Genomic DNA, 24,360 nt, shown 5'->3' on the forward strand with positions numbered 1-24,360 from the left:
GTGAAGACTTGTTTTTAGTTTGAATGTGTTTATAGAGAAAGACTGGGTTGTAGTTCAAATGGCAATTACTTGAAATAATAGGTGGTAAATTTAAAGAGAGGCAGATAAATAAAAAAGCAACGTTAAATAGGTAATCCCATTTATTTTATCCTCATCTTTTTAAAGATATATTTTGGATTGTAATTGTTTTGGCAAATGGATTCAATAAAGGTTTTTTTTCTGTTAACGAATGAGTCCTAAGTGATTAAGAGGAGAGAAAACTATTTGCCAAGTGTAGAATACAGGATATGTTATTAGTCTGAATTCTCATTCTTGGGGTTGGGCAAGTTGAATAGGAGCCTTCTTGTCTGTTGACTCCATCCTGCTCTCCTGTAACATAACATATATCCGATAGCCACCTTCCCCAACCTGGTGCCCTCCACATGTATTGGGCCAGAGATCCCATCATAGCCATGCTGACTAGAATGCTTCCTACAATATATTGAGACCTTAAATTCTAATTACACGTAAGGGGAATTTCATTTGTTTCACATTTTAATGCGAACTTATCTAATTTTGCACTTTTGGAGCAATTTGTGAACCAAAACTCAGTTAACCTAAGTTCGCACTTCTCCAGATTTTAAATTGAGTTCTCCAATCAAAAATGCATACAAAAATGAGTATATTAGGGGAAAGTGCACAAAATAATGCATATATTAGTGAAATTCAAAACATTCAAAACTCATATTAGGAAAATTGTTTGCAAAAAATTGTAAATATTAGTCAAACACAAATATTAGTTGAACACAAAAATGCATGTTTTAGGAGAAATGTATACAAAATACATATACATTTTCAGTAAACATTATTAAAAAAATTATTGACCTTTAAGACTGGAAAAATGAGGACCTGAGAGAAACTAAAGTTGAAAAATTCATCCATCCCTACTTACATATGATCCAAAAGACAATTCCTAACTAAGGGTAAGGATGCATTTCTTGCTGTTCATAGGGAAATGTTTTACATATAATGTGCTATACAACTGTGACTGTAGGTGGTATTAATTATATATGAATTAACCTATGCCTTGACTTGATTTAAAAAACCCAAACATTAAAATATATATATAAAAAACAGACATTGGCTTGTTAGACCTGTTTGTAGAACTTGTATGTAAATTGTTTATTTTGCCATGGCTGAGTATCAGTTTTCAGTTCTTCTTAGCATATATGGTATAATATCACGTTATTTAACATTTTTGTGTTGTTTTTGGTAATGGTGATTCTAGATACATAGCCCCCATATCTCAGTGGGAGTTTTTATCGTTTTATAGTGGTGAGAGGAAAGGATATTTATGCTATGTTTATGAAACCTATTAAATATATGGAAGACAACATGTTATATTTGCACTTTCAAGAAATAAAAAGTCACGTCAGTGTAGCAAAGGCCAGCTCATATATCACCCAGGTTCTATTTGAAAATATCTGCAAGGTCAATTTGGGGCTGCATTTAATTAGCATTTCTGAAGACATGAAGACACTTATCTGCTAAGAAGACTGCTTTAAATTTATTTTATTTATTGCATTTATATCCCACCTTTTTCCTCTTTCAAGGAACCCAAGGCGGCTTACGTTATCCTCCTCCTCTCCATTTTATCCTCACAGCAACAACCATGTGAGGTAGGTAGGGCTGAGAGTCTGTGACTGGCCCAGAGTCACCCAGTGAGCTTCCATGGCTGAGTGGGGACTAGAACCTGGATCTCCCAGCTCCCAGTCCTACACTCTCACCACTACACCTGTAATATCTTTATATGATGATACACGGAGGTAAGTTTCATGTACATAATATATTTAAGTCCCACTGAAGACTGTGGGTTTAACCAGCTATAAATACTAGATTATGCTTATGGGCACAATCCAGAGAAATTAAACATGCTTGACTCCAGCTGAGATCAATGGGCTTTATGCTTCCTTTGCACCTTATGCCAGTGTAGTTTAATGGATAGAGTGCTGGACGTGGACCAGGGAGCAGAGCAATTTCAGTCAGCCATAAACCTCAAGTGGGGTGGAGTGGGTTTGATTAAGTCACTCTAACCTAGTTCACAACCTTGGTTATGAGGATAAAATGGGATATCTCCTTGCATGTCATCCTGGGTTCCTTGACAGAAAAGCAGGATATCATATGAGTAGTAAATTAGCATACATCTCCTCTAAGGAGGTTGGAAATATAATGAACTGCCGTGATCACAGTTAGTCCTCCATATTCCCTTATGATCTAATTTCAGGTATCAAAGTATGCAGAATGTAATACTTTGAGCTCCTTGGTCTGGATCTTTCAATTACTGGAGAAGTCAGGACTAAACTGGAACCTTCTACAAGCAAAGGAGAATGTGCTGTGTGTGGGATTACCCTTGAAGACAGTTTGGAAGTTGCAGCTGGTGCAGAATGCGGTGGCCTGTCTGATTAAAGGCAGCCGATGGTGAGACCACATCACTCTAGTTTTGAAGGAGTTGGCCCAATTCAAGGCATTGGCATTGACCTTTAAAACCCTCTATGGTTCTGGCCCAGTCTATCTTAAGGAGCGCCTCCAACAACACCAGGGCTGCTCACTGAGATGGGCCTTGGAAGGCCTTCTGTCTGTCCCATCAGCCAGGACAGCTAGGCTGGTGAGGACTAGGGAGACGGCCTTTTCTGTGGTGGCCCCCACTCTGAAATTCCCTCCCTAGTGACCTCCGCCATGCCCCCTCTTTGATGAGCTTCTGCCAGGCTTTGAAAACCTGGCTGTTCAGGTAAGCATTTGGGGTGGGTTAGGGTGTTGTTGTTGTTGCTTTTAAAGAGCAATGTTGTTTTCTTCAGTTGATTATGTAAATTTGTTGTATTTTGTGTTGTTATTTGTATTGTACGCTGCCTAGAGTGGCTGGGTAGCTGGCCAGATGGGCGGCTAATAAATCTAATAAATAAATAAATAAATTAACAAATTAACAAACAAATAAAGCACTCTGCCACTTGAGCTATGGCCTCTGTGTGTGCAGCCCTGTGCCCCACTGATAATCCCTAGGCCTTTCCAGTCAGGAAAACTCTACAGATATCTGGGGTCTACATGTTCCTGGCTTGGACCTGCTGCAATTGCTCTGATCAATTACAAGCAGCTTCAGGGACTCCTGGCCAGTGACGTGCAGATCTAGAGTTTCCTGGTATTCAGCTACCTGCAGTGGCACCAGTGGGGTTCATCAGTACAGCACAATAATTTTGTGGACCACATCCGTAGGCTTCAGTCATCATCATCAGTTTATTTGTATGACCCCTGTCCATTGTAAAACCATGTTCAAAACAGCTTATAGCATCATCAGAAAAAATTACACAGTAAAAGATAGAAACATGTCCAAAGAATTTTTCTATCAGTTGCAAGTCATAACATGATTTAAATAGTCATACACATAGGCCAATCAAAACATCTAACATTAATAAATATACACTAAGATTAAAAATCCAATAATAATGTATACTTTGGCCAAACATAGGAGAAATACAAAAAAAAAAATTCTAAACAGCAGCAGCTTTTGTAGCTGGAGTCAGCCAGGATCCTGCCCTCCCAGGACACGTGGAAAGAGTCAGAGAAGCAGGACTCACAACTAGAAGGAAGTATGTTTCCATTCCAAAGCATGCTTCCATTTTCCACACTCAAAATTCTATTAAGAAATAACATATTACCTGGATTTGTGGGTGTTTAGTCATGTCAAAGACTCCCCACTTTGCTATTTCATTATAATTTACCCCTCTTTTTCTATTGATCAATTTAGGCTGCAATCCTGTGTTAATTTCCCTGCAAGTAAGCACCTTTGAAAATAGTGGACTGCCTGATGTACCTAAGGCCTGTCAAGTTTTTTTGGCACCTGATACAGAAAATCCCACAAATGCCTCTCCTCATTGCTGGCAATAAAAATGAAATAATAAAAAATAATTAACACTGTTGCCTTTCCAATACACCCCAAATCAGCTACCTGAGGCATCTACCTCACTCTGCCTAATGGTATAGCTGGCCCTGACAGTGGGACTTACTTCTGAATAAACTATTAAGCTTTTAGCTTTAAGCATATTGGTGAAACTAACACAATTCACAATGAAGTTAACTCCATTCTCTTGGTAAATCAGAAATGTTTCTTGTTCTATTGCCCAGAATATTTGTGAAGATTTGACTTTTCCCTCCTACTCCTTTGCGAGTATCAAAACATATGTAACTATTGAGAAGCTGAGTTGGGTTTTGCTCTAAGTGTAAAAAGGATAAAAATCTGGAATTTCAGCATAATTTGCATTTTTTTGGTTAGACTTTTTGGGGATCTCTGTATAAGCAGCAACTGTGTGAAAACAACTAACAGCTCTCTGCTTGAACCATCTGTCATGGAATTGTGACATATGTTTGCTTTGTTTATTCAGAAGCTGAGTGCAAATTGATACACTGAACTTGTATTTGGCTCAAATGGCTGCGTATCTGAATATATATCATAACTGCATGCCTGCTAAGCCTCATGGAATCTGCAAGTGATCTGTCATTCACAGAAAATGTTACACATTTTACATATATTCCTGCATATAAGCCAAACACACAGTCAGTAGATTTGGCAGTACCATACACAGAGCTTCTTCTTCACTTGTATCTTACAGTCAGATCCTACGCATATTTACTCGGAAGGAAGTTCTGCTGTGTTCAGCGGGGCTAACTCCCTAGAGTTTGTGTATTTAGGGTTGCAGCCCTAGAACACTAAAATGGCACCTAACTACTCAGCTCCTCAATATAGTCACTTATGTGTCCTCTTTTACACAGAGCAGCCCTCAGTTTGAAGGGCTGCCAGAAGACTGTTCTCTGTTCTGAAGGCATCTCCTGTTTGAAGGGCTGCGCAGTCCAAGACGGGTTTGAAGATAAAGAACCATCAGAAGGGAGTGCTGGGCCTTGAAGCTGCCCATCCACAGCGCCCGGACAGCCGACAGAGCAAGCCACACAACTTGCAGTCTTCCACACTATAGTGAGATGTATTGTATTTCTATTTAAATTATAATTATTTCTAAATCTGCATCTATACAGATAGATCAGAATATGCAAGTTTTATGCAAATGTTGTTGTTGTTCAGTCGTGTCCGACTCTTCGTGACCCCATGGACCATAGCACGCCAGGCCTTCCTGTCCTGCAGGTCCCCTCTTTTCTGGTGACGCATGTTCTCATTTTTGGCAATTCACAAGCGCCGCCCTATTCCCTTTACTTTTTAAAAAAGTGTGTGTGTGTGTGGGGGGGTCGGTGTGTGGAAGGGGGGGTCAGTTTCTCTATGCCTGCATAAATTACATTAAGGGTGCAATCCTATGCTTGTTTAGGCAGAAAAAGTCTTACATTTCCCAGCATGCCCCAGCCAGCATTGCTGGCTGGGGCATGCTGTGAAATATAGGACTTTTTTCGGTCTAAACATGCATAGGATTGTGATTTTAGTGCTTTCTCGTTTAACGGTTAGCTCACTTGTGCGTGGCATTAACCAAATAGTCGAGCGTGGTGGGAGTTTGATCCTTGGCAGGAGGTTATGTTGCAAAACAATCACTGGGCCATTTCTTTTGGCAAACCCCGTCGCGATTTCCTCATAATAGCCCGGGGCTGTAAGGAAAACTGCCCTCTCTTTGAGCTCTTCCTAGCGGTAAAGGATCAAGAGCCGCCGCCGCCGCCGCCCTCTCGCCTTCCCGTTTGCGACGCCGATCCTGCTCGCTCGTCCCCGCACCTAGCCAGGCGAGGAGGCGGCGGCCGTCCTTCCGGGGCTCCGCTTGCGTTCGTGCGCGCCCGAGCGCGCGTTGCGCTCGAACAGCGGCGCCCTCGGGCCCGCCGTGGGGAGGGCGCCCTAAAGTTTATTTCCAAGGCGAGCCGGGAAGGCGAGGCTGTACCGGGAAGTTGCGGAGAAGTGGGAGGCCCCTTTCCGCAACCTCTCGCTGCTGGGCGGTTCCTACCAAAGCGGCCGGCCGGCGAGGCGTAGCGACCTTAAACCAACTTTCCAAAGCGGGCATCCACCGCGGCTCGTGGCTACAAAGCTAGATCGATCCCTCCCCGATTCGGATTGGGGGAATAGGTCCCGGTCGTTCACTCTCGGCGAAGTTCCCGAAGGATCTGCCCTAGCTCGGTCAGTACACTGTCCTTCCCGCTTCCACTAGCGGAGAAATCCCCCTGTGGGCGCCCTTGGTCTGGATGGCGAGAGCGCCGTTTGCCATGTAGACGGTCGAAATCAAACGGAAGCGAGGCAAACTTCTTGGGGTCGGTGGTTGTGCCGACGGGCTCTGCCTCCCTAGCCGTGCGATCCCGCCCCGCCCCTCTCTGTATATCTGTCTACCCAGAAGTAAGCCCCGTCGAGTTCGGTGGGGCTTACTCCCAGGTAAGTGGGCAGAGGATTGCAGCTTAGTCTCCGGGTTGGAGGCCAGGGGGCCGCCAGGCAGGCAGGCCAGGCTGCACCTGCTAGGGCGCCTTCCCCGTCCTCGGGTCCCGTCGCTCCGTCTGCTCGGCTCGCTGCGCGCGCCTCCTTCTCCAATAGAGGGGGCAACGCGAGCTCGTAAGAAAGCCCCGGCAGCGATACAGAAGGAAATCTCGGAGGGCTTAACCAGGTTCGGTCTCTCCTCTCCTCGCCCCCTCCTCCGCCCGATCCCACCCCCTGCCCCTCAGCGAGTGATGACGGACCGAGCTAAGTCGAGACACGCCAAGGAAGCCCGCGGACTTTGCGAGGTGTAAAGTCCCCCAGAAAAGGGACAGGAGGGGGACGGCGATCGGGCTAGCCCGGAGACACCACGATGGCTTGGAGGCGGCTGTGAAGGAGAACGAACGCGGGCGTCCCCGCCCGCCCCGGAGCGATCGTGTGTGTGGCAGCGGGACTGGGGACAAACGTCTGGATATTTGTTCATTTTTCGCCCTCGCCCCCTCCTCCTGATTTTGCCTCTTTTTTGGAGTCCCTCCCTGGGCGGAAAAAGCCCCCCCCCCCGCCCCGCAAAGAGGCAGGCAGCCGGGCGAAGCTCCTGCTTTGGGTTGCCCTCACACGCTCCCAGTGTGAGAGGCTGGCGCGCCTCCCTCCCTTTCGCTCTGCCCTCATTGAGAAATCCACACTTGTGTTTTCCAGGATGCTGGGATGTAAGATCTAAGTGAGAAATCTTCGCCTTTTCTTCTTCTTCTTCTCTCTGCCCCCCCCCCTTTTTTTTTGCAGAGCAGCTGCTCTTGCTGATATTCCCGGCGGACGGAAGAGAGAGGAGGCTAGGGGTGGGGATTTTCTGGGAAATTCAATGGATATGAACTTGGGGGCTTTGGAACCTGGCTGGCTTGGAATATCTGTGTGCTGATCGCCTGGTCTGGAGTGGCAGAAGCAAGCTCATTTGGGGAAAGGATCTGCACAAGACCAAGATGTCTCTTGCCACCTTTTACTTCGTTTTGCCCTTAATGGGTAAGTGTCTGGGCTGTTGAAAATCCCTCTCCATCAAGGGCTTTTTGAGACCCAGGATGTGCTGATTTGCCGTTTGCCAGCCTGCTCTTTTAAGAAAGAAGTATTAAGTTTTCTGTAGTTTTTAGATCGCCAGCTTGGCTCAGCTAAAGCTCTTGTGAGATTTAGGCTGCAATCCTATCCACACTTAACTTGGGAGTAGGTCCCATTGAACTTGGTGGGGCTTACTTCTAAGTAGACCTGCATAAGACTGTGTTGTTAGACTGCAGAAGATCCAGTCTTACTGGTTAAGCTGGGTTTTAGTTGGGAGAGAAACTTTCCAATAATCTTATCTTTACCGACTTAATGAGAAGGGAAGTGGGCATCTTCATGTGTGAGCCAGATGGTTGTTTCTTTTCTTTTCTAAATTGTGACTCAAAAATGATTTGTACCTCAAACCTTGACTAGACGTCAAGAGGCATGGTGTGTGTTCTTATAAGAAAGAAAGAAAATAAGGAAGGAAAGATGACGATAATTTGCTTTGGCTGCTGCAATGACATCTTTGTAGATGGAGAGAAATACCGGGAGGGGGGGAGCCCTTTCAATTTGTACCTTTCTTGCAGAAAATAATAAGCACAGCTTTTTAGCAGAGGCTGAGGTGCAAAGCATTCATGTCAGGAAGACTTCTCTCTCATCTGGCTGTTCCTGGCTATAGTTAAAATCACAGCACAGCCTTTGAAAACTGAGAGCGAATCTTTAACCCACTGTTGCTATTCTCAGAGTATGAAGGGGAAGTGTATGTGGTCAGGACAAGAGGAAATAAATCTTTTACTCTATATAAGTTAATAATCCCTGTGGTTATTTTGGAAGCTTAAGTCATCTGGGACTCAGTCTTCATTATGGTTAAAAAATGCACACTTTCCTGGGAATTCCTAAGAAAAAGGATCATGGAAGCAAAAGCTCAGTTGGTTCCCAAACCCTTTGGCTGGAGGAACTGGCTGCGCAGTGAGGAGGAGGTGGAGAGAACCTGGCTTTGTCGTTCATTATTGGGGCATTCATTTGGTAGGAATGTTGTTGGAAGTATTTGATTTTTAAGGTGTGTGTGTGGGGGGGAGCTGGCTTTCCCCTTAGAGAAGCTCAGTTTGTCAGGGATTCCTTTATTCTCTTTAAGAAAAAAGAGCAAGAGCACAGCTTCCCTCCCCTCGCTTGTCCAGTCCAACCATTCTCGCTCTTTTTGAGTCCTCTTGGGTTGGCACCTCTTGTCTGCCCAGCATCAGAGGGACTGATGGGGTCTCATTTGCTCTCTCTTTGAATGCAGAAGTACTCTTGTCTGCGGAAGTGAGCGGGCTGCTTGGAGGGGACCGTCTGGATTGTGTGAAAGCCAGCGACCAGTGTCTCAGGGAGCAGAGCTGCAGCACTAAATATAGGACACTGAGGCAGTGTGTGGCCGGCAAAGAGAGCAACTTCAGTCGGGCGACGGGCCTGGAGGCAAAGGACGAGTGCAAAAGCGCCATGGAGGCTCTCAAGCAGAAATCTCTTTACAATTGCCGCTGCAAGAGAGGCATGAAGAAGGAGAAGAACTGCCTGCGTATTTACTGGAGTATGTACCAAAGCTTACAGGGTACGTTGCAAAGCACAGAACCATTTCACTCCCACCCACCCCGTATTAGCTCTGGATTTCCTTTGCCCCTCAGATCCACCCTGAGCTGTTCTCATAATTCTCATTGTGTTCTTCCTCTGCAAACTAAGGGCCGTTCCTGCCACCCAGCCTGAGCAGCTGCTGCTGCTTCAGTTGCCTGCTGTTGGGAAATGCAGAATAAAAGATTTCCTCCAGGGGGACTCAGCTGACCTTTGTAAACTGAAGTCAAAAGATTAGGGTATTAGCAAGTGCAAAATCAACAACACAATCCGTTAGGTACTTCACTTCCTTACCCCCTTTTCCCAGGAAGGATTATAAACATTTACTAATGAGATTTAACTTTACAAGATCACAGGGGGTCATTCCTCACCCACTGCATCAAACTGGAATTAGTTGTTTCCTAACTGAACTGAAGCATTATCCTGGGTCTGTCTCCTTTCCATTCTTGTGCGTTACCCATATGCGTGTGTGTGTAAGCGTATACCCTTAGGGTTATAGAAACCTTGGGAAAAGTTTCTTTGTACTTTGCGTAACATTAATGGACCGGATGAGGATGATGTACTTATTGTTCAGTATCAGAGCAATGAATTTGACAAAATGTCCACTGATCCCTGATGCAATGGGACGATTAATATCGTATTGGAATGGGACTCTTGGTTGATTGGGAATTTAAGTCCCAGTCCTGTTGTCCTTATGAGCTTGATTTATCTTATAATAATATCTACTCTGATGCTTCCACACCTGTCATGCTTAATTGAAATCAATACTTTAGTCAGTGACAACACTGAATAGTTTAATGACTTTAGATTTATTGGCTGTAGCTTTCACACTAAATTATACTTTACTGGGTAGTCCCCACTATATATTACATTCTCTCACTTTTAAAATAGAGTAGTTACTGTACTTTCACGGCATAATTCTATACATGTCTACTCAGAAGTAAGTCCTACTGAGTTCAGTGGGACTTACTCCCAAGTAAGTGTATGTGACATTGCAACTGTAGGTTCAGTTTTCATTGGTGACCCTTTGTCCAAGTAAGGAATTATTATAGCTAGATACAAAATAAGTCATAACTGTGGATATATATGGTGAGTTCTTTCATAAGTCTCTCACTGCATATTGGTAGTCCTGGCTTCAAGAGCAAAGGTAATAGTTTCACATGTTTCATTCCATTTCATGGAGGAGGAGGAGTTATTGACAAGATACATCCCTCCCAAAGCTGCTCTAATAGGGATGCTATTTTAAAAAAGCTGATTTTAATGCCACCTGCTTTAACACAAATAGTGTCAGTATGGAAATGTTAAAAAGTCCTTATCTTCATTCTTCTAATGATGGGGTGATCAAGCTTCATGGTATTGAGCATTTGAAGTTTGTATCCCCCACTCACCACAGCTACAAGGCTGAGAGAGGGAGGAGTTACAGGGTGCTTCTTCTGAAGCTATGGTAGAATCCACATTCCAAAGACAAAGGGCTCAAGAAGATGGGGACAGTTTTCAGTTTTGGAGAGAGGGCCTGGGCAGGAGGCTGTGGCCAAGTCTGGGAAAAAATGTAGTAGTTTGTTGGATTGGTATGTTTGTTGAGGGTAGTGGATCAGAGCTCCTAGCTGTATGAAGGTTTTGAAAGGTAATAAAGCATGAAAGAAAAACCAAACTTTTTATTGTTTTTAGGAAATGACTTGCTTGAAGAGTCACCTTACGAACCAGTTAACAGCAGGTTATCGGACATATTCAGGCTAGCTCCAATTGTATCAGGTAAATGGATTTATTATTCTTTTTCTGAACTGTGGGCTACTAGCCAATCCTTTCAAATTGGCTCATGAGGACGTGAAATAATGCATTTCCTTCTGTTTAAAAATGTAACACCACTGGGTCTTTAGTTAGAAAGTGAAAATTATAGTCAAGGTACCAAAGGAGACACTGTATGTGCCTGCTGTACCATGAATTCTACTTTATTTATTCATTTGATCTCACACCAATAAATAGCATTCAAGGTGTAGTTTCACATGAGGTGCAATCCTATACTGGTTTAATCAGAAGCACATTCCATTGTATATAATATGGCGTATTCACCAGAAAGTGTATTTAGGATGGTAGACCAGAACTGCAATCCTAAATGCATTACTAGGAAGTAAACGCCATTGAACATAGCGAGACATATTTCTGAGTAGAAATATTAGGATTGCACTGTAAATGTATTGGTGTGAACTTAATTTTGTTCAGTAGAAATGCTTGACTCTTTAGTCCAGACTCTTTAATCCGGATCGCATATGCCTGTTCATCACTTGATGACTGCAACATCAAGTGATCATTTTGCTTGTGTCAAACAGCCAAGACAGACCAAACAGCACAGAAAGGGTATTCATAACAGGTGACATCAACTCAAATGCAGTGCTTTTCTGTGGAAGCAGAACATACATTCATCTGTGACTCATCAGGTGGTATGACATCTAGTGATGTACACATACGTGTGTCAATAAATCTCGTGTCATTGGTATTTATGGGAAATGGTCATCTGTCTTTTGTTCAGCATAAGTAGCTATTGTTGGAGGCCATTTAGAGTACAAATGTAATACTAGTCTTGAAAAAATACTTCCTGTAATTTTCCAGTTACTTTGTGTGTTAAGTTCCTGGGGAAAATAAAAGTATGCATTGGGGGGTGGGGGGAAGACGCTAAATACACCTGTACGTGGCAATCTAATTCTCTGTCTCCAGAATGTACAATGCAACACCTGGTTGTTAATGTGGACTGTGCACATTACCTCGCTTTGACACTTAAACAAATGAGATTCTGTATCATTTTTAAGTGAGGAAGAAATTGGTGCCACTTTCATATTGAAAAGAATGTTCCTTTTTTGCTTAAATGATTGCAGCGCAATGCTGTGCATATCTATTCAGAAGTAAATCCCTTTGAGTTCAGTGGAGCTTACTCTCAGGTAAATGGGTATATGGTTACAGCCATTAGTTTACTGTTCTTTTAGTTGTTTTGCTTTCAAAAGCATCTCCTGTATTATTATTTTCCTGGCCAAGTCTTGTGCTTCTTCTTGCACAGAATGAGGTTGGAGATACTGTTTGTGCTTCTAAATTTAAACTGCATTTCTTGTGGATCAAATATATTTATTGATGCTATATATTTTAAGCATCACTAGACTCTTACACTCTAATGTTAAATTCAACTCAAGAATTCACTGCGTATACAAAATACCACATTTTTGTTGTAAATCGGTAACATAGTACCTAATATATCAGCCACCATCACATTTGCGTGCTTGCACTTACTGTTCAGTTCTTTGGTGAAGACAGCAGCTTCTTTGGCTATACTGTGTATAAAAAGGCTGAAACACCAGAGTAACAGAGTGCCAGGATAAATGGTCTAGAGAGGAAATTGTTTCTTGAAGGCTTTCCAAATAAATAATATGCGACGATTTCATTTGAATACGCCAATGCAAACTTTGCAAAGTGAGCTCTTAATGTTCCTTTAAATCAGTTTAGGATCAATTTTTATCTGCTTTTTAGAACTAATTTGATCTGAATGTATGCTACTTCTCTGCCTCAGTTCTGATTTTCTTTCTTTTTCAAGTGCTTTTCTTTTGACAAGGTGGGGGTGGGTGGGTTGGTTTTTGTTTTTGTTTAAGGCATTCTTCTCCAGTCTGAAGCCCTCTAGATGTGTTGGACTGCAACTCCTGTTGTCCCCAGCCAGTAGGCCTATGAGCTTGCTGGTTGGGGATAATGCGGGTTGTAGTCTAGCCCATCTGGAGTGCACCAGGTTGGGGAAGGCTGATTCCATAACTGTTTGCAGTTGTGATTGTAACTGATAAGTACGATCTTCTTATGAAACTGGATCTGTTCTGTATTCTTCTTTCTGATGTTCCCATCCATTGCAGTAGAAGGTATATATATGCAGGATTAGTTTTGGGGAGAAGTGTATAGAAGTTTCACGGACTTAGGCTATACCGGCCTTCGCCAGCCTAATGTCTCCCAGATGGTTTGGACATTAACTCCCATCAGCCCCAGCCAGCACGGCCAATGGTCAGGAATGCTGGAAGTTATAGTTCAAAACATCTGGAAGGCACCATGCTGGGGAAGCCTAGGCCACACGGTGAAGATGGAAAAATATTCTAATGTGTTTGGAAGTTTTGAACTGTAGTAGATACATTGAACTGTTGCATACTCCATTATTTCCAGATCACTGCCTATATAACGAGGATACCAGAATTGATACTCTGTTCTCAGATTCTGTTTTTTGTTGATTGGATTAGCAAACTGGCTTAAGGCAGGGTTTATATCTGCTCTTCTGCCAAACCTGGTCAGTGCTTACTTTATATATAAAGCATGCTTAAGACAGTGTTCTCCCTTGTCAGGGTATAAGTGAGGTCAGATGTTGGTCCTCGTATAAGACCACAGTTTTGTGTGCCTTCTACATATCTTTTCCTTACTGTGCTTAGAGCAAGCTTCTTAATAATGTATTGGATGCAATTTGGGAAATCTCCGTAACTGTCTTCAGGAATGATTTTGGGATGAACAGTGGACTAATGAAAATGAATCACTTCTTTAGCATATATTTCTTCAATAAATGTAAAGCTATATTTTTCCAGTGTCAGATATCAGATGAACTTGGCACTTTTCACACTCACATATATGCTTGCTTGCTTGCTTGCTTGCTTGCTTGCTTTCTTTCTTTCTTTCTTTCTTTCTTTCTTTCTTTCTTTCTCTCTCTCTCTCTCTCTCTCTCTCTCTCTCTCTCTCTTTCTGTTATACTAACTGCATGGTTGCTGTAGCTGCAATCATGCCAGCTTTATGCTGTTGCAGTTAAAAAGCCATCTTGTGCTGAGCAAATGGGGCACAATCATGCAGGTAGTGCTTTTAAAAATGCTTTGCTATTCCATTTGGGGAGGATATGAAATCTAACTGAACTTCTGTTCATTTCAATGGATCTACTCTAAGTAGAATTAACTTTGGATACAGCCCATTGTATCTGAGAGGTAGGACCATTCAGAATTCCTTTAGGGTGTTGTGCAAGAGAACTTCAGCATCTACCCTGGGTAGAGCTGCCTTCCCCAACCTGGAGCCCTCCGGATGTTTTGGATGACAACTCTCCGCGTTCCTGACCATTGGTCTTGCTGGCTGGGGCTGATGGGAGTTGAAGTGCAAAACATCTGGAGGGCACCAGGGTGGGCAAGTCTAGTGTAGAGGCTTTAATTGAATGTTAAGCAGCCAAGGTGGCTGTGCTACTGGAGAGGTGGAACCATGTCCCAGGCAGGTTGTCTGTGCACTCCCACTGAACTACGTGCTTGGAATGTTGACGGTCCCAGATTCAGTCCCTAGCATCTATACCTAGGGTTGGGAAAAGACCCTCGTCTGACATCCTGGAGCATTGCTGGCTCTACCATTAAGCAGAGTGAGGTGGACGCTGGTTTCGAGTGTTATGAAAGGGTAGCAAATCGATAGTCATTTAATTTATTACTATTGTATTTTTGCTGCTGGGGACTGGCGTTTGTGGGATTTTCTGCCTCTGGTGCCAAAATAACCTGACAAGCCTTAGGTACTATATCCCTTGACCTAGAAGGGGAGGCGCCATTTGCTGCTCCACCTCAGACAGCAAAATGTCTTGGGCCAGCCTGCCCTAGAGAGATGCTGCCAGTAAGTGCAGACAGTACTGAGCTAGATACACCAATGGTCTGAGTCAATATATGGCAGCTTCCTGTCTTCCTGTTAGTTCTGGGACGCTAGAGTCAAGTCCTATTCGCTCATGGTAAATTCTTTCTTTTTTATGTTGAAACTCTTTCAAATACAGAATGCTCTGTTGCCACATTTCAATAGTCCTATTACATTATGGAAGCTGTTGGGAGCTATATCTAGGTATTGTAGAGAAGTTGCCTCATCTTATTCACTTTATTCTATATGTTCACTCATGGCTTCTTTCTCTATGTACCTGGAATGCCCACAATTAGGTCTGTTTTTGAAACAAGGCAGGTCCGGCATCCTCTCCAACATCCCATATCCATACCATGTGTCCTCTGACTTAGGCATTTCCAATCCTTGCAAAACTGGATCCTAGATCTATTAATTCTTAATTTCAGCATATGGATATGCAGCGAACGATACTGTGATGCCAGGAGCTGAAGTGGTTTTCTTGTAAGTGTGCCTCGGATTGGATATAACATCTATTTTTCCTTTTTACCAAGTAACTAAGCGTTGAATGTTCTCATTTGTGGACTTGCAGTGGAGCTGCTTCCCCATGTTGTGATCTCATAGTATTGTGTGTGTGTGTGTGTTTGTTTGCATGAGTCTGCAAATTATGTTAGTCTTTCCCAACTGGTCATCCCCAGGCCAGAAGGGAGGCAACAACTGTGTAGGAAAGAGCAACGTGATTTGGCTTGCTCATGCAGTTGCTTCATTCACATGCGCTCCCCAGTACTGAAGAACAGCATGTGGAGGAAAGTGGCTCCAGACTGCTGCGAATATGAGAGATGTGGGCCTTCAAATGGACCTTTCCCACCACTCGGTTCCATCCTGATGCGTTAGTTTCCAAATTCACTGCCAACAGTTCAGCAATCCTGCTGAAGGTTCCCATAAATGCAAATGAATAAGTGTATTGAAATAAGTAATGTCAGAAAGACATTTCCAGGTAGGCTCCCACTTAAGCATGGGCATGTTGAATTGCTTGTTCTGCACAAACTGCACTTGCATGTAAGTTCCGCTGCTGGTTGGTATCTCGGCCAGTTTTGCCTGATCCCAGTTGAGGGTTGGTATGAACATGGACAGAGGTACGCATGGCGTGGTCCTACAGCTCTGCCACATAAACAAAGCTACCTGTCTGAACCTTTATAGGCATTAATTGCTTGCTACAGTGGTTTATGGCCATTTGGCACTAGTGATAAGAATAATGCCTGTTGGATGTGAGGGGACTGTGGATTCTTCAAAATGTTGGTTTTTCTGCCCTATTGACTGTTGCATAGAAGCTGGAAGACTGTCTGCTTTGCTCTGGAGAAGGAATTTCTATGCACGGGAGCAAATGTGTTCTGTGTATCATAAGCAGGCTCTGATTGGGCGTGAAATTTAAAAAGTTTCATTCCAAGGGTGCATATATCTGCACCCTTCTATGGATCAGAGGCAGTGTCCAGTGGATTGACACGTGGTGCATCCATCACAGATGCAGGACTGGGTTGTAGATCCAGCTGTGAATTAAAATTAAAGAAATATGCATTAACTTTTATATTGCTTTGGTGATCATTTGGAATGAAGGAGCCTGAGTTGGGAGACAGATGTGTGTACATTTTTCACAGAACTTTATTCTGGGGATTATAATGCCATTGAATTGGCTCACAGACAAAAACACAGCTTTTAATAGTAGCATTATTGTGGCATCATACGCTCTTCTAAAAATAAAAATAAAAACAATTCAGGAGATATAGAACTTTTTTTTTAATTGAAGCATAAAAATTTCACAGTCCTTTCAGTAGCAAAGCAGGTAACATTTATATCTTTGATTTGCATTGTGAATGGGTGACAAGTGAAAACTGTAATTCTGTTGGTGATAGTGGGTCATGATAACTAATATTTTAGGAAGCATTCATTAAAGGGTTCTAGAATTTACAAATACATTACATATGCATACCAGTGAGTAAAGTGATGTTGTATAAATTTACCATTCACATAATATCTTGGTGCTATTTAAAGTTTAATCGCATAGTCTTAAGTGGTTGGTTTTGTTCAGCCTTCTCCAGCCTGGTGCCCTGCAAATGTTTTTGACTGGAATTCCCAGCATTCCTCACCATTGATCATGCTGGCTGGGGCTGATGGGATTGAAGTCCAAAGCATCTAGACGCACTGGGTTGGGGAAGGCTGCTTTAGGGTGCAATCCTATGCATATTTAGACAGAAAAATAGTCCTGCAACTCCCAGCATGCCCCAGCCAGCCATGCATAGGGTTACGCCCTTGGTTCATGATGCTAGGCAAGTGGGGGTGGAAACCTATCCTAGGTCACTCCCAGGCTCTGGAACTCTGCTGAGACAGGCTCAGTTGGCTCCCTTTCTGTTGTCTTTCACTTGGCAGGCAAAGACGTTATTCAAGCGGGCCTTTGGCATATAAACTGGTCTGTTGCTAGAAGGGTTTTAATTGGTTGGGCACTGTATATTTCTGTGATTGTGTGTTTTAATTTGTGCTCTAAACTTGTTTTAGCATTTTATGTAAGATTTTGCTGTTAATCCGTATTTTATTGTTAGCTACCTAGCAGTTTTTTTTTGGTGGAAAGGCGGGATATAAATTTAATAATAATAATAATAATAATAATAATAATAATAATAATAATAGGCAAGTGGGGCAGAAATGTAAGCCTCTCAAGTACTCCTCTTTTCTTCTGTGAATGCTATTGAAAAACTGGTGTCATATTGCTGTGGTGTCAGGGATCCAGAAATGTTCTGCTGGTTCCCAGAATCCAGTTCAAGCGGTTGTTGGCAGCCTTGCTATGCTGACTGCCCCTACCTTGTGTCAAGGAAGCTCTCAAGGACTGTAGGTAGGCATGGCTGTTACAGCGTTGATGGCTTTTTCCCAGCCACCACTGGGGCTGGGCTCTGGTAATTGCCTTGTACCAGTGCTTAAACCTTGCTGCACACCATGTTATCACACTAGATTGTAGGACTTGGTCATGAACCCTCTTGATTATGTTAGCTTGCGGTGGGATGTGGGGAGCGCGATGCACTGAAGGGAAGGAAGGACTGGTTTCCCTATGTGACTCCCAGAAAGTCATCTTCTGTCCAGAGTGACCAGGCCTATACCTGTGTCTGTGAATGGCTTTCCAGGATTTTGCCTGAGCTTAGAATTTGTAAGGATGGCTTCAAAGTATTATGTGGGTTCCACATAGTAATCCAGAGGCTACCTATTGAGAAGCTTATAATGTCTCATTGGTATTCTCCTGCCACTTTTGAGAGAAACCATAAGCTGTCCAGTAGGGATTCAATTGGAATCTACAGTATATTTTGAAGGCATTTTTACAGATTCCATGTTCAGGGTTAAGTCAAAAATGCTGGAGAGGAATTCCTTGACACCACTTTGGGCCTGGCCACTCTCTGGGTGATCTGGAAATTCCTGTATGTAGCTCTTTCCATCTTTTGAGGGACTTTGTCAGCTATAGAATGTCCACAATGGTTCAGCTTTGTGAGTGGAACTGAAATATTGCTTTGGTGAAGGCAAATCCTCTCACACACAGGCTTAGGATCAGGAAGAGCTGTTTGGGAAAGGTAGGAATATTGAGGAGTGAAAAACTCAGCGGGAAGAGGTTCTATGAGGTGGAGCAGCTGAGGGGTAAGAATTCAAGAGACAGGGGAGGGGTCCTAATATTAACAATCAGAAGGCATGGTGCAGCTGTTCCATTTTTTTCTTTCTCAGTGGATTTTCCACGAAAGAAAAAAGATGGAAGAAATGATGAGAAAACACAAGTGGAAGATTGTCTGGACCTCAGTAAAATTCCATTAATGAGGCCAGACCATTGTCTCTTCTGGAAGCACCCATGGTGGCAGGAGAAAGGGGGCGGAGCTGTCAGTGGGAAACAAGAACCTGAAGAAGGGGTAGATAGAAATCTGGAAGAATGATAGTAGTAGAGGATATTGGGAGCTGGAGGATGAAGGGGCTAATGAAAAGTGGTGGTGGGGGGTGGCTTTGGAAAGTCCTTACTAGCTTAGGAAGGAAAGGCTGTCTGTTGATAGGTGTGCATAGGTGCGAGACAGGAAGGTTGAACAGATAGAGAGGCTGGCTGAGAGACAAAGTAGCTAAAGAACAATGGCAAATGCAAGAGAAACTAAAAATCAGGAATCTGAGGGAACGTTTGATGGCAGAGATATGAAGTTGCCAAGGAGATGGGAGGGGAGAAAGACTGGATCAAAACTTCACATGAAGCTCAGGGACAGGAACATAGAAAACTGCCTTATTCCTGCTCAGACCATTGGTCTATCTAGGCCAGTGTTGTCCACACTGACTGACAGTGGCTCTCCAGAGTTTCAGACAAGGCTCTTTCCCAGCCCTACCAGTAGATGCCAGGGATGTGTTCTACCATTGAGCTATGACTCCCCTGAAGGATGTAAAAGTGGCAAGGGAATATATAAAGTACTGTGGGTGTTACCCTGGGGGCATAGATGCACTGTCCTCACACTGAGAGATTCCTGCACTTTTAAGTGTGGCCCAGAAGGGAAAATTGTGGCTGCTGTGGCTTTTTCCATAAACACAGCCCTGTGAGAGGAAAAGCACACTTGGTTACATTCTCCCTTCTGTGTAACTATTGCAGGTCCAGACGCCTCTAATGGTATGGTCCTATAAATCCCTAAGGGGACTAGGATGCTTGAAGGTTTGTGGTGGAAGCCAAAGTCACAAACTGATTTGAACTAGCCAGTCACCAAATGAAGAAAGGCGGTCTCAGCCCTAGCAGCCCCACTCAGTGGAGTAGGGGCAATTGGGATGGTGGGTGGCAGTAGTGCCACCAAGTTTTGCATGATTTCCAACCTACTGTGGCAGTGGCATCTTTACTTTTGGAGAGGCACAGCTGAAGATAGCGAGCGAGACCAAGAGCATCCAGGCCATGCCTCCATCCTCCAGAGCTGTAGCTCTGAGATGGGTTGTAGTGGCGGCTTATAGTTAAGTGGTAATTGCCTTTGTGATTGGTATATAGATCAGTAGCAGCCTGTGTCACCAGGTAACGAGGCAAATGCTGAAGATATTTGCCAGCAGTCGCAACTTCTGTACCAGCCCTCCCCAGACTGGTGCCCTCCAGATGTCTTGGACTTCAATTTCCATCAGCCCCAGCCAACCTGGCCAATAGGCTGGGTGTTGTAGTCCAAAACAGAAAGTCAGCCAAAGAAGGAATAGATACAGGGAGCTTGTATTTGCCTTTTCTGCCAGAAATAACACCTATAAGAACTATGAAACTAATAAGGCGTGCCTGAGTTTAGCTCTTTTTCCCCCTCCTCCCTCCCAGTCCTTTTTCCTTTTGTGTTGTGTCTTTTTGATGGTAAGCCTGAGGACAGGGACTGCCTGGTTGTAAGCTGCTCTGGGAGCCTTTTTTTGCTGAAGAGCTGTGTAAAAATGGTGTGAATAAATAAGGCAAAACAAAACATCAGGAGGGTACCAGGTTGGGGAAGACTGCTGGAACCCTGGTGGGTTCCAGCATTTGTTCCGACGTGCAGCAAACAATGCATCGTTTAATGGAGTAGGGAAAGTTGAGTACAAGCCTTCATGTATACACTGTAGGAGATGGAGTGATAGATCATGTGATGCAGTAGACACTGCACCACTGCTGTGTGACAATTAGGAGTTGGACTTAATATGGCTTTAATATTCGAAATGGTGTTTGTAGTGCAACTGTGCATTTACTTTCTTGTAGCAGCAGTAATAATAACAAGGTGCTTTTGACCTCACTAGCACCTTTTGTCATCCAGATTAGGCATCCATTTTCAAACAGTTTCACATAAGCCGGTATGAATATGTGGAATATATTTGTGTCCAGTGACATTTCTGGCTGCAGATCCTTGTTGCAGAGGCAACCAAATTGGCTTCCAGGCAGACAGCAATTATCAGCATTGTGCATGGATACCAGTAGCTGGAGCCTATTTCTGTTTTTTTTGTAATCAGATTGAACCCTTTGTAGAAGGAAATCTTTTTTCTTGACAACATTAGCAGTTTCCTGTTTGTATCCGTTAGATTTACATAACTTTTCTGGATCTGGATATTTTAGGGGTTTTCATGAGATTTCAGGTCCCTTGGCCTTAAATTTTTTTTTTTTTTTTTGAGAACTGCGGCATCCTCAGCCCTGTCAATTTCACTTGAAACGTTTCCTGTGTTCACACTTCCTCTTCGGCTGCCATAGTTTCCTCTCCCTATGAGGAAAATTATGCTGTAATGTCATTGGCATATCAAGTCTGAATAACCTTGTTGAATGATCTCCAGATTATGAGTTGTGGGAACTGTTTGGGTTGCCTGGCTGCTTGGTAATGTCTGCAGAGAATAGTGCAGCACAAAAGATTAATGGGGGGTGGGTGAGGTCAAACTGTAGGATCAGCAGTTGAATCCAGAACAAGATGACATCTCTGTTGCAAAATTTTGTAAATCACAATTCATAGATTGCTATGCATTCACAGTTTATAGTTTTTATATTATCCTGGCTCTCTAATATTAATTTTTTCTGTCCTCTTTGTTTTTATTGTACTACTTACTGTTTAGTCTTTTGAATTATTCTACCATTAGTTGGAAGAATTTACTGCTTCTATCGGCCATTGACTAGATGTCAGAAACACTAGGCGCACAGTGTTTGTATTTTAATAAAAACAAACAAGGCTTTTTGTATTCTGGGATATAATGTATACAGGGAGAAGACATACTATGCTTGGATTAATCTCATTTAAGCTTTGGAGAAGTATACTGTTATAGTATATAAATTTTAGAAGCAAGATCTCCTAGACAGCTTTTGGTTTGCTACAGAGCCATTTTCCCAAGGTAAACTTGGCGATTTGTTTTTTTACAATAGCATTTTGCTAACGTTTTAAAATAAGCAATATGGCAGTTTTCTGTAGCTAAAACTCATGCAGTTACTTGGAATCATTGCTATTGAAATAAGTCATTAACACAATTTCTGTTATTTACTTGCTCAGAAGTGCTTTAATGCTAGTCGAGTGGATGAAAGGCAATTTTTGCAAATGTCAAGTTATTGTCCTGTGTAGACTGCTCTCCTGCTACAAATGTAACATGAGCGATATGCAACACAAAAAAGTAATGGCAGAAAAATTGCCCATTTGGGGTGTAGAAATGTGTAGAACTGACAGGTTTTTAAGATCTGATGATATCAGACAATTTGAGCAGCGGAGGTGAATATTTGCCCTCACAATCTACATGAATCCTATTACTGCCTGTTGTCCCCAAATTACATTTTTCCATTAATGTTTTGACACACAATGATTGAGGTGCAGAAGATGTTTTTGTCTTTAAAAATAAACTGTGTGTGTAATGCCTAGTGCTGAAGTTTTAGGTAAGTTGGCATAGACTTCTCCATGTTTTTCAAGTGGTGTTCCTCACTGCCATAATGGATAATTCCATTGATCTCGCTGTTACTCTTGACATTATTTTCCCCCCTTCTGCTGTTTATTTCTTACCCTTTTTAAATCCAGGCTTAGCAAAATCCCAGCAGTTCTTTGGACAATATCACTATCTAATTACTCCAAATCAATAGTTGTTTGTGCTTTTGACAATCTTCTATCACTGATAATCACCCCACAACCCATTAATTGGCTATTCAGAGCCTTGAGCTTGTGCCTAATCTTTCAATGGGTACTGACACCCATCTAGAGACAGGCATCCCCCTTTTTCAGGAAGGATATACTCTTCCCCTTTTATGCGCCTGGAAATTCCCTTTCCTAACTTACTTAGGCTATACAGTATTGGAACCCAGATCCCATTGTTCTTCAGTCCCTGCTCCTTTTTAATTTTTTTTTAAAAATTGTTTTATCAACAAACACTACAACATGAAAATACAACTAACACCAAGCATGAAATAACCTAAAGCATGGAATAACCTATTGACAATGACCTGCATAATACACACACACACGTGTGTGTGTGTGTGTATAATATACCTGTGATACAGGTATATTCAACTGTAGGGCTAAACTTCCTCTTGAGGATCTAATTTTAGCTAGGGAGTATTAATTAGGTCTTTCTGATGGTTGCATGTGATTGTGGAGGTTTCAACTCCCCCAGCACTCTGGTTTTCTAAAGCACTCCAGGGTTGCCAGCATGTGTAAAAGTCATTGTCAATTGCATGATTGTGCATGGACCTTACCTCTTTGGTTAATTTTTCTAGTAAGGCAGTATCCCAAAGTCTTCTTTCCCAACTGTCAGTTGACGGTCCACTTGTAGATTTCCAGACTGACACAACTTCCATTCTTGCCACAGTCCAGAAGAATGCTAGTAAATCCTTATGAAGTAGATGCTTGTTGTCTCCGAAAAAGAGGGGCAGTAGTCCCAGTTCCGCTGTTTTACATAGATCCCAATTTGTAACTTTTCTTGCCAAATGAAATCACTCTTGTGATTTTGCAGTCCCATCACTTGTGTTTAAATCAATAATTCCATTGATCTTGCTGTTATTCTTGACATTATCTGAGCACAGCCTCTCCAGCATTGGGATCTCTGAGTGCAGCCTCTCCAGCATTGGGCCTGCTCTCCTTGTAAACACAGCTGATTTTTACTCATGTGAGATGCCATCTATATATTGTTTTGATTTCATTTTCCCTCAGCTTAGATGAAATTGATTTGTATGGAAATAGAGCTCAGGTCCCTGCTCCTGAGGCCCCAAGGTCCTTCTTCACATTGATTCTCTTTGTGTGCCGTTTTGTGCTAGAGGAAGGTCTCGTTGGTCTCTTTTATGCTGTCCACAATCTTTTCCTCCTTGCTGAAGACCCTGGTAGATGCCCACTGCACCACCTTTTTGTGTACTTGAGAGGGGTTTGGCAGGCAACTATTCTGCCTGATCCCCTCTTGACAATCCTGCAAGGCAACTCTGGAAATGCTCTGATTTTGTCTCTGTTTTTCTCCCCCAACCCCTGCCCCAGCATAGCCAGAAATAGTTGGGACTGTTTGCATCTAAAAGAAAATGTGTTGTGTAAATCAACTATAAATATTATTGAGAATTCCAATAACATTAAACCCTATTCTGCATATTCTCCAAACGATTTTCTTCCAATATTAGCCTAATCATATGAAGAGCATTTCACCTGTCTGTGCTGGAGCGGAAGGAGTCTTTGGCGTTGCTGTTCTCATATGTGGTGCAGGAGAACTGTTTGTAAGCAGGAAAAAGGGATGTTCTGTTTCAAGATCTAATGATTGAGTGAGATGTGCCATACATGCAAACCCCTTTCACATATTATACTTGAAGGGATCTTTATCTGATCACCAGAATGGTGTTGCTGCCCCCCACCCCGGAGTTCATGCAGCTTCCTCACATCACCACTGGCATGAATGTGTTAGGCATGGACGACTGCGGGAGGAAAACTTAGATATGCTGACATCTAAGTACATAGGCTTCCCTGGGCACTCCCATGGAAACCTGTATACATACAGAACTCCATGTGTAGGTTTCCCCTTGCAGGGCCAAACTACTTGTTACTTTTTTTGCATGGTTTTGCATGCCTGGGTTTTTGTTTTTATTTTAAATTTTGTACTCTGAACCAATAGGAGTTTTTCCCCTAACAATAATTGCAGCTCAGGGGTGGTGGTGGATTGTTTGGATCACATCTCTGCAGAGGGAAGAGTTAAACCTCCCCTCCTTGCATGCTGTGGTCCAGATA

General features: G+C 42.9%; 1 protein-coding gene across 12 annotated transcripts in view; it reads left to right on the forward strand.

Moving 5' to 3' along the window:
* Nucleotides 1–4,581: 4,581 nt before the first annotated feature.
* GFRA1 (GDNF family receptor alpha 1) overlaps nt 4,582–24,360 on the forward strand; it is a 267,696-nt gene continuing 247,917 nt past the window's right edge. For 2 of the 12 annotated variants that reach the window (XM_084846121.1, XM_084846130.1), the window contains exons 1-4: nt 5,790–6,127; nt 7,193–7,426; nt 8,721–9,023; nt 10,709–10,792. In XM_084846121.1, coding sequence (XP_084702247.1) covers nt 7,387–7,426; nt 8,721–9,023; nt 10,709–10,792 — 427 coding nt within the window. In that variant the 5' untranslated portion in view covers nt 5,790–6,127; nt 7,193–7,386. Of the gene's footprint in view, nt 5,007–5,789; nt 6,128–6,255; nt 6,377–6,408; nt 6,603–7,192; nt 7,427–8,720; nt 9,024–10,708; nt 10,793–24,360 lie in introns of those variants that run through there. The other 10 variants (XM_084846123.1, XM_084846131.1, XM_084846133.1 and 7 more) reach the window with 9 other exon arrangements.

This window comes from Heloderma suspectum, chromosome 3 (assembly GCF_057233095.1).
Source record: "Heloderma suspectum isolate Gila_16-S chromosome 3, 16-S_ref, whole genome shotgun sequence".
NCBI classification, from domain to species: Eukaryota; Metazoa; Chordata; class Lepidosauria; order Squamata; family Helodermatidae; genus Heloderma; species Heloderma suspectum.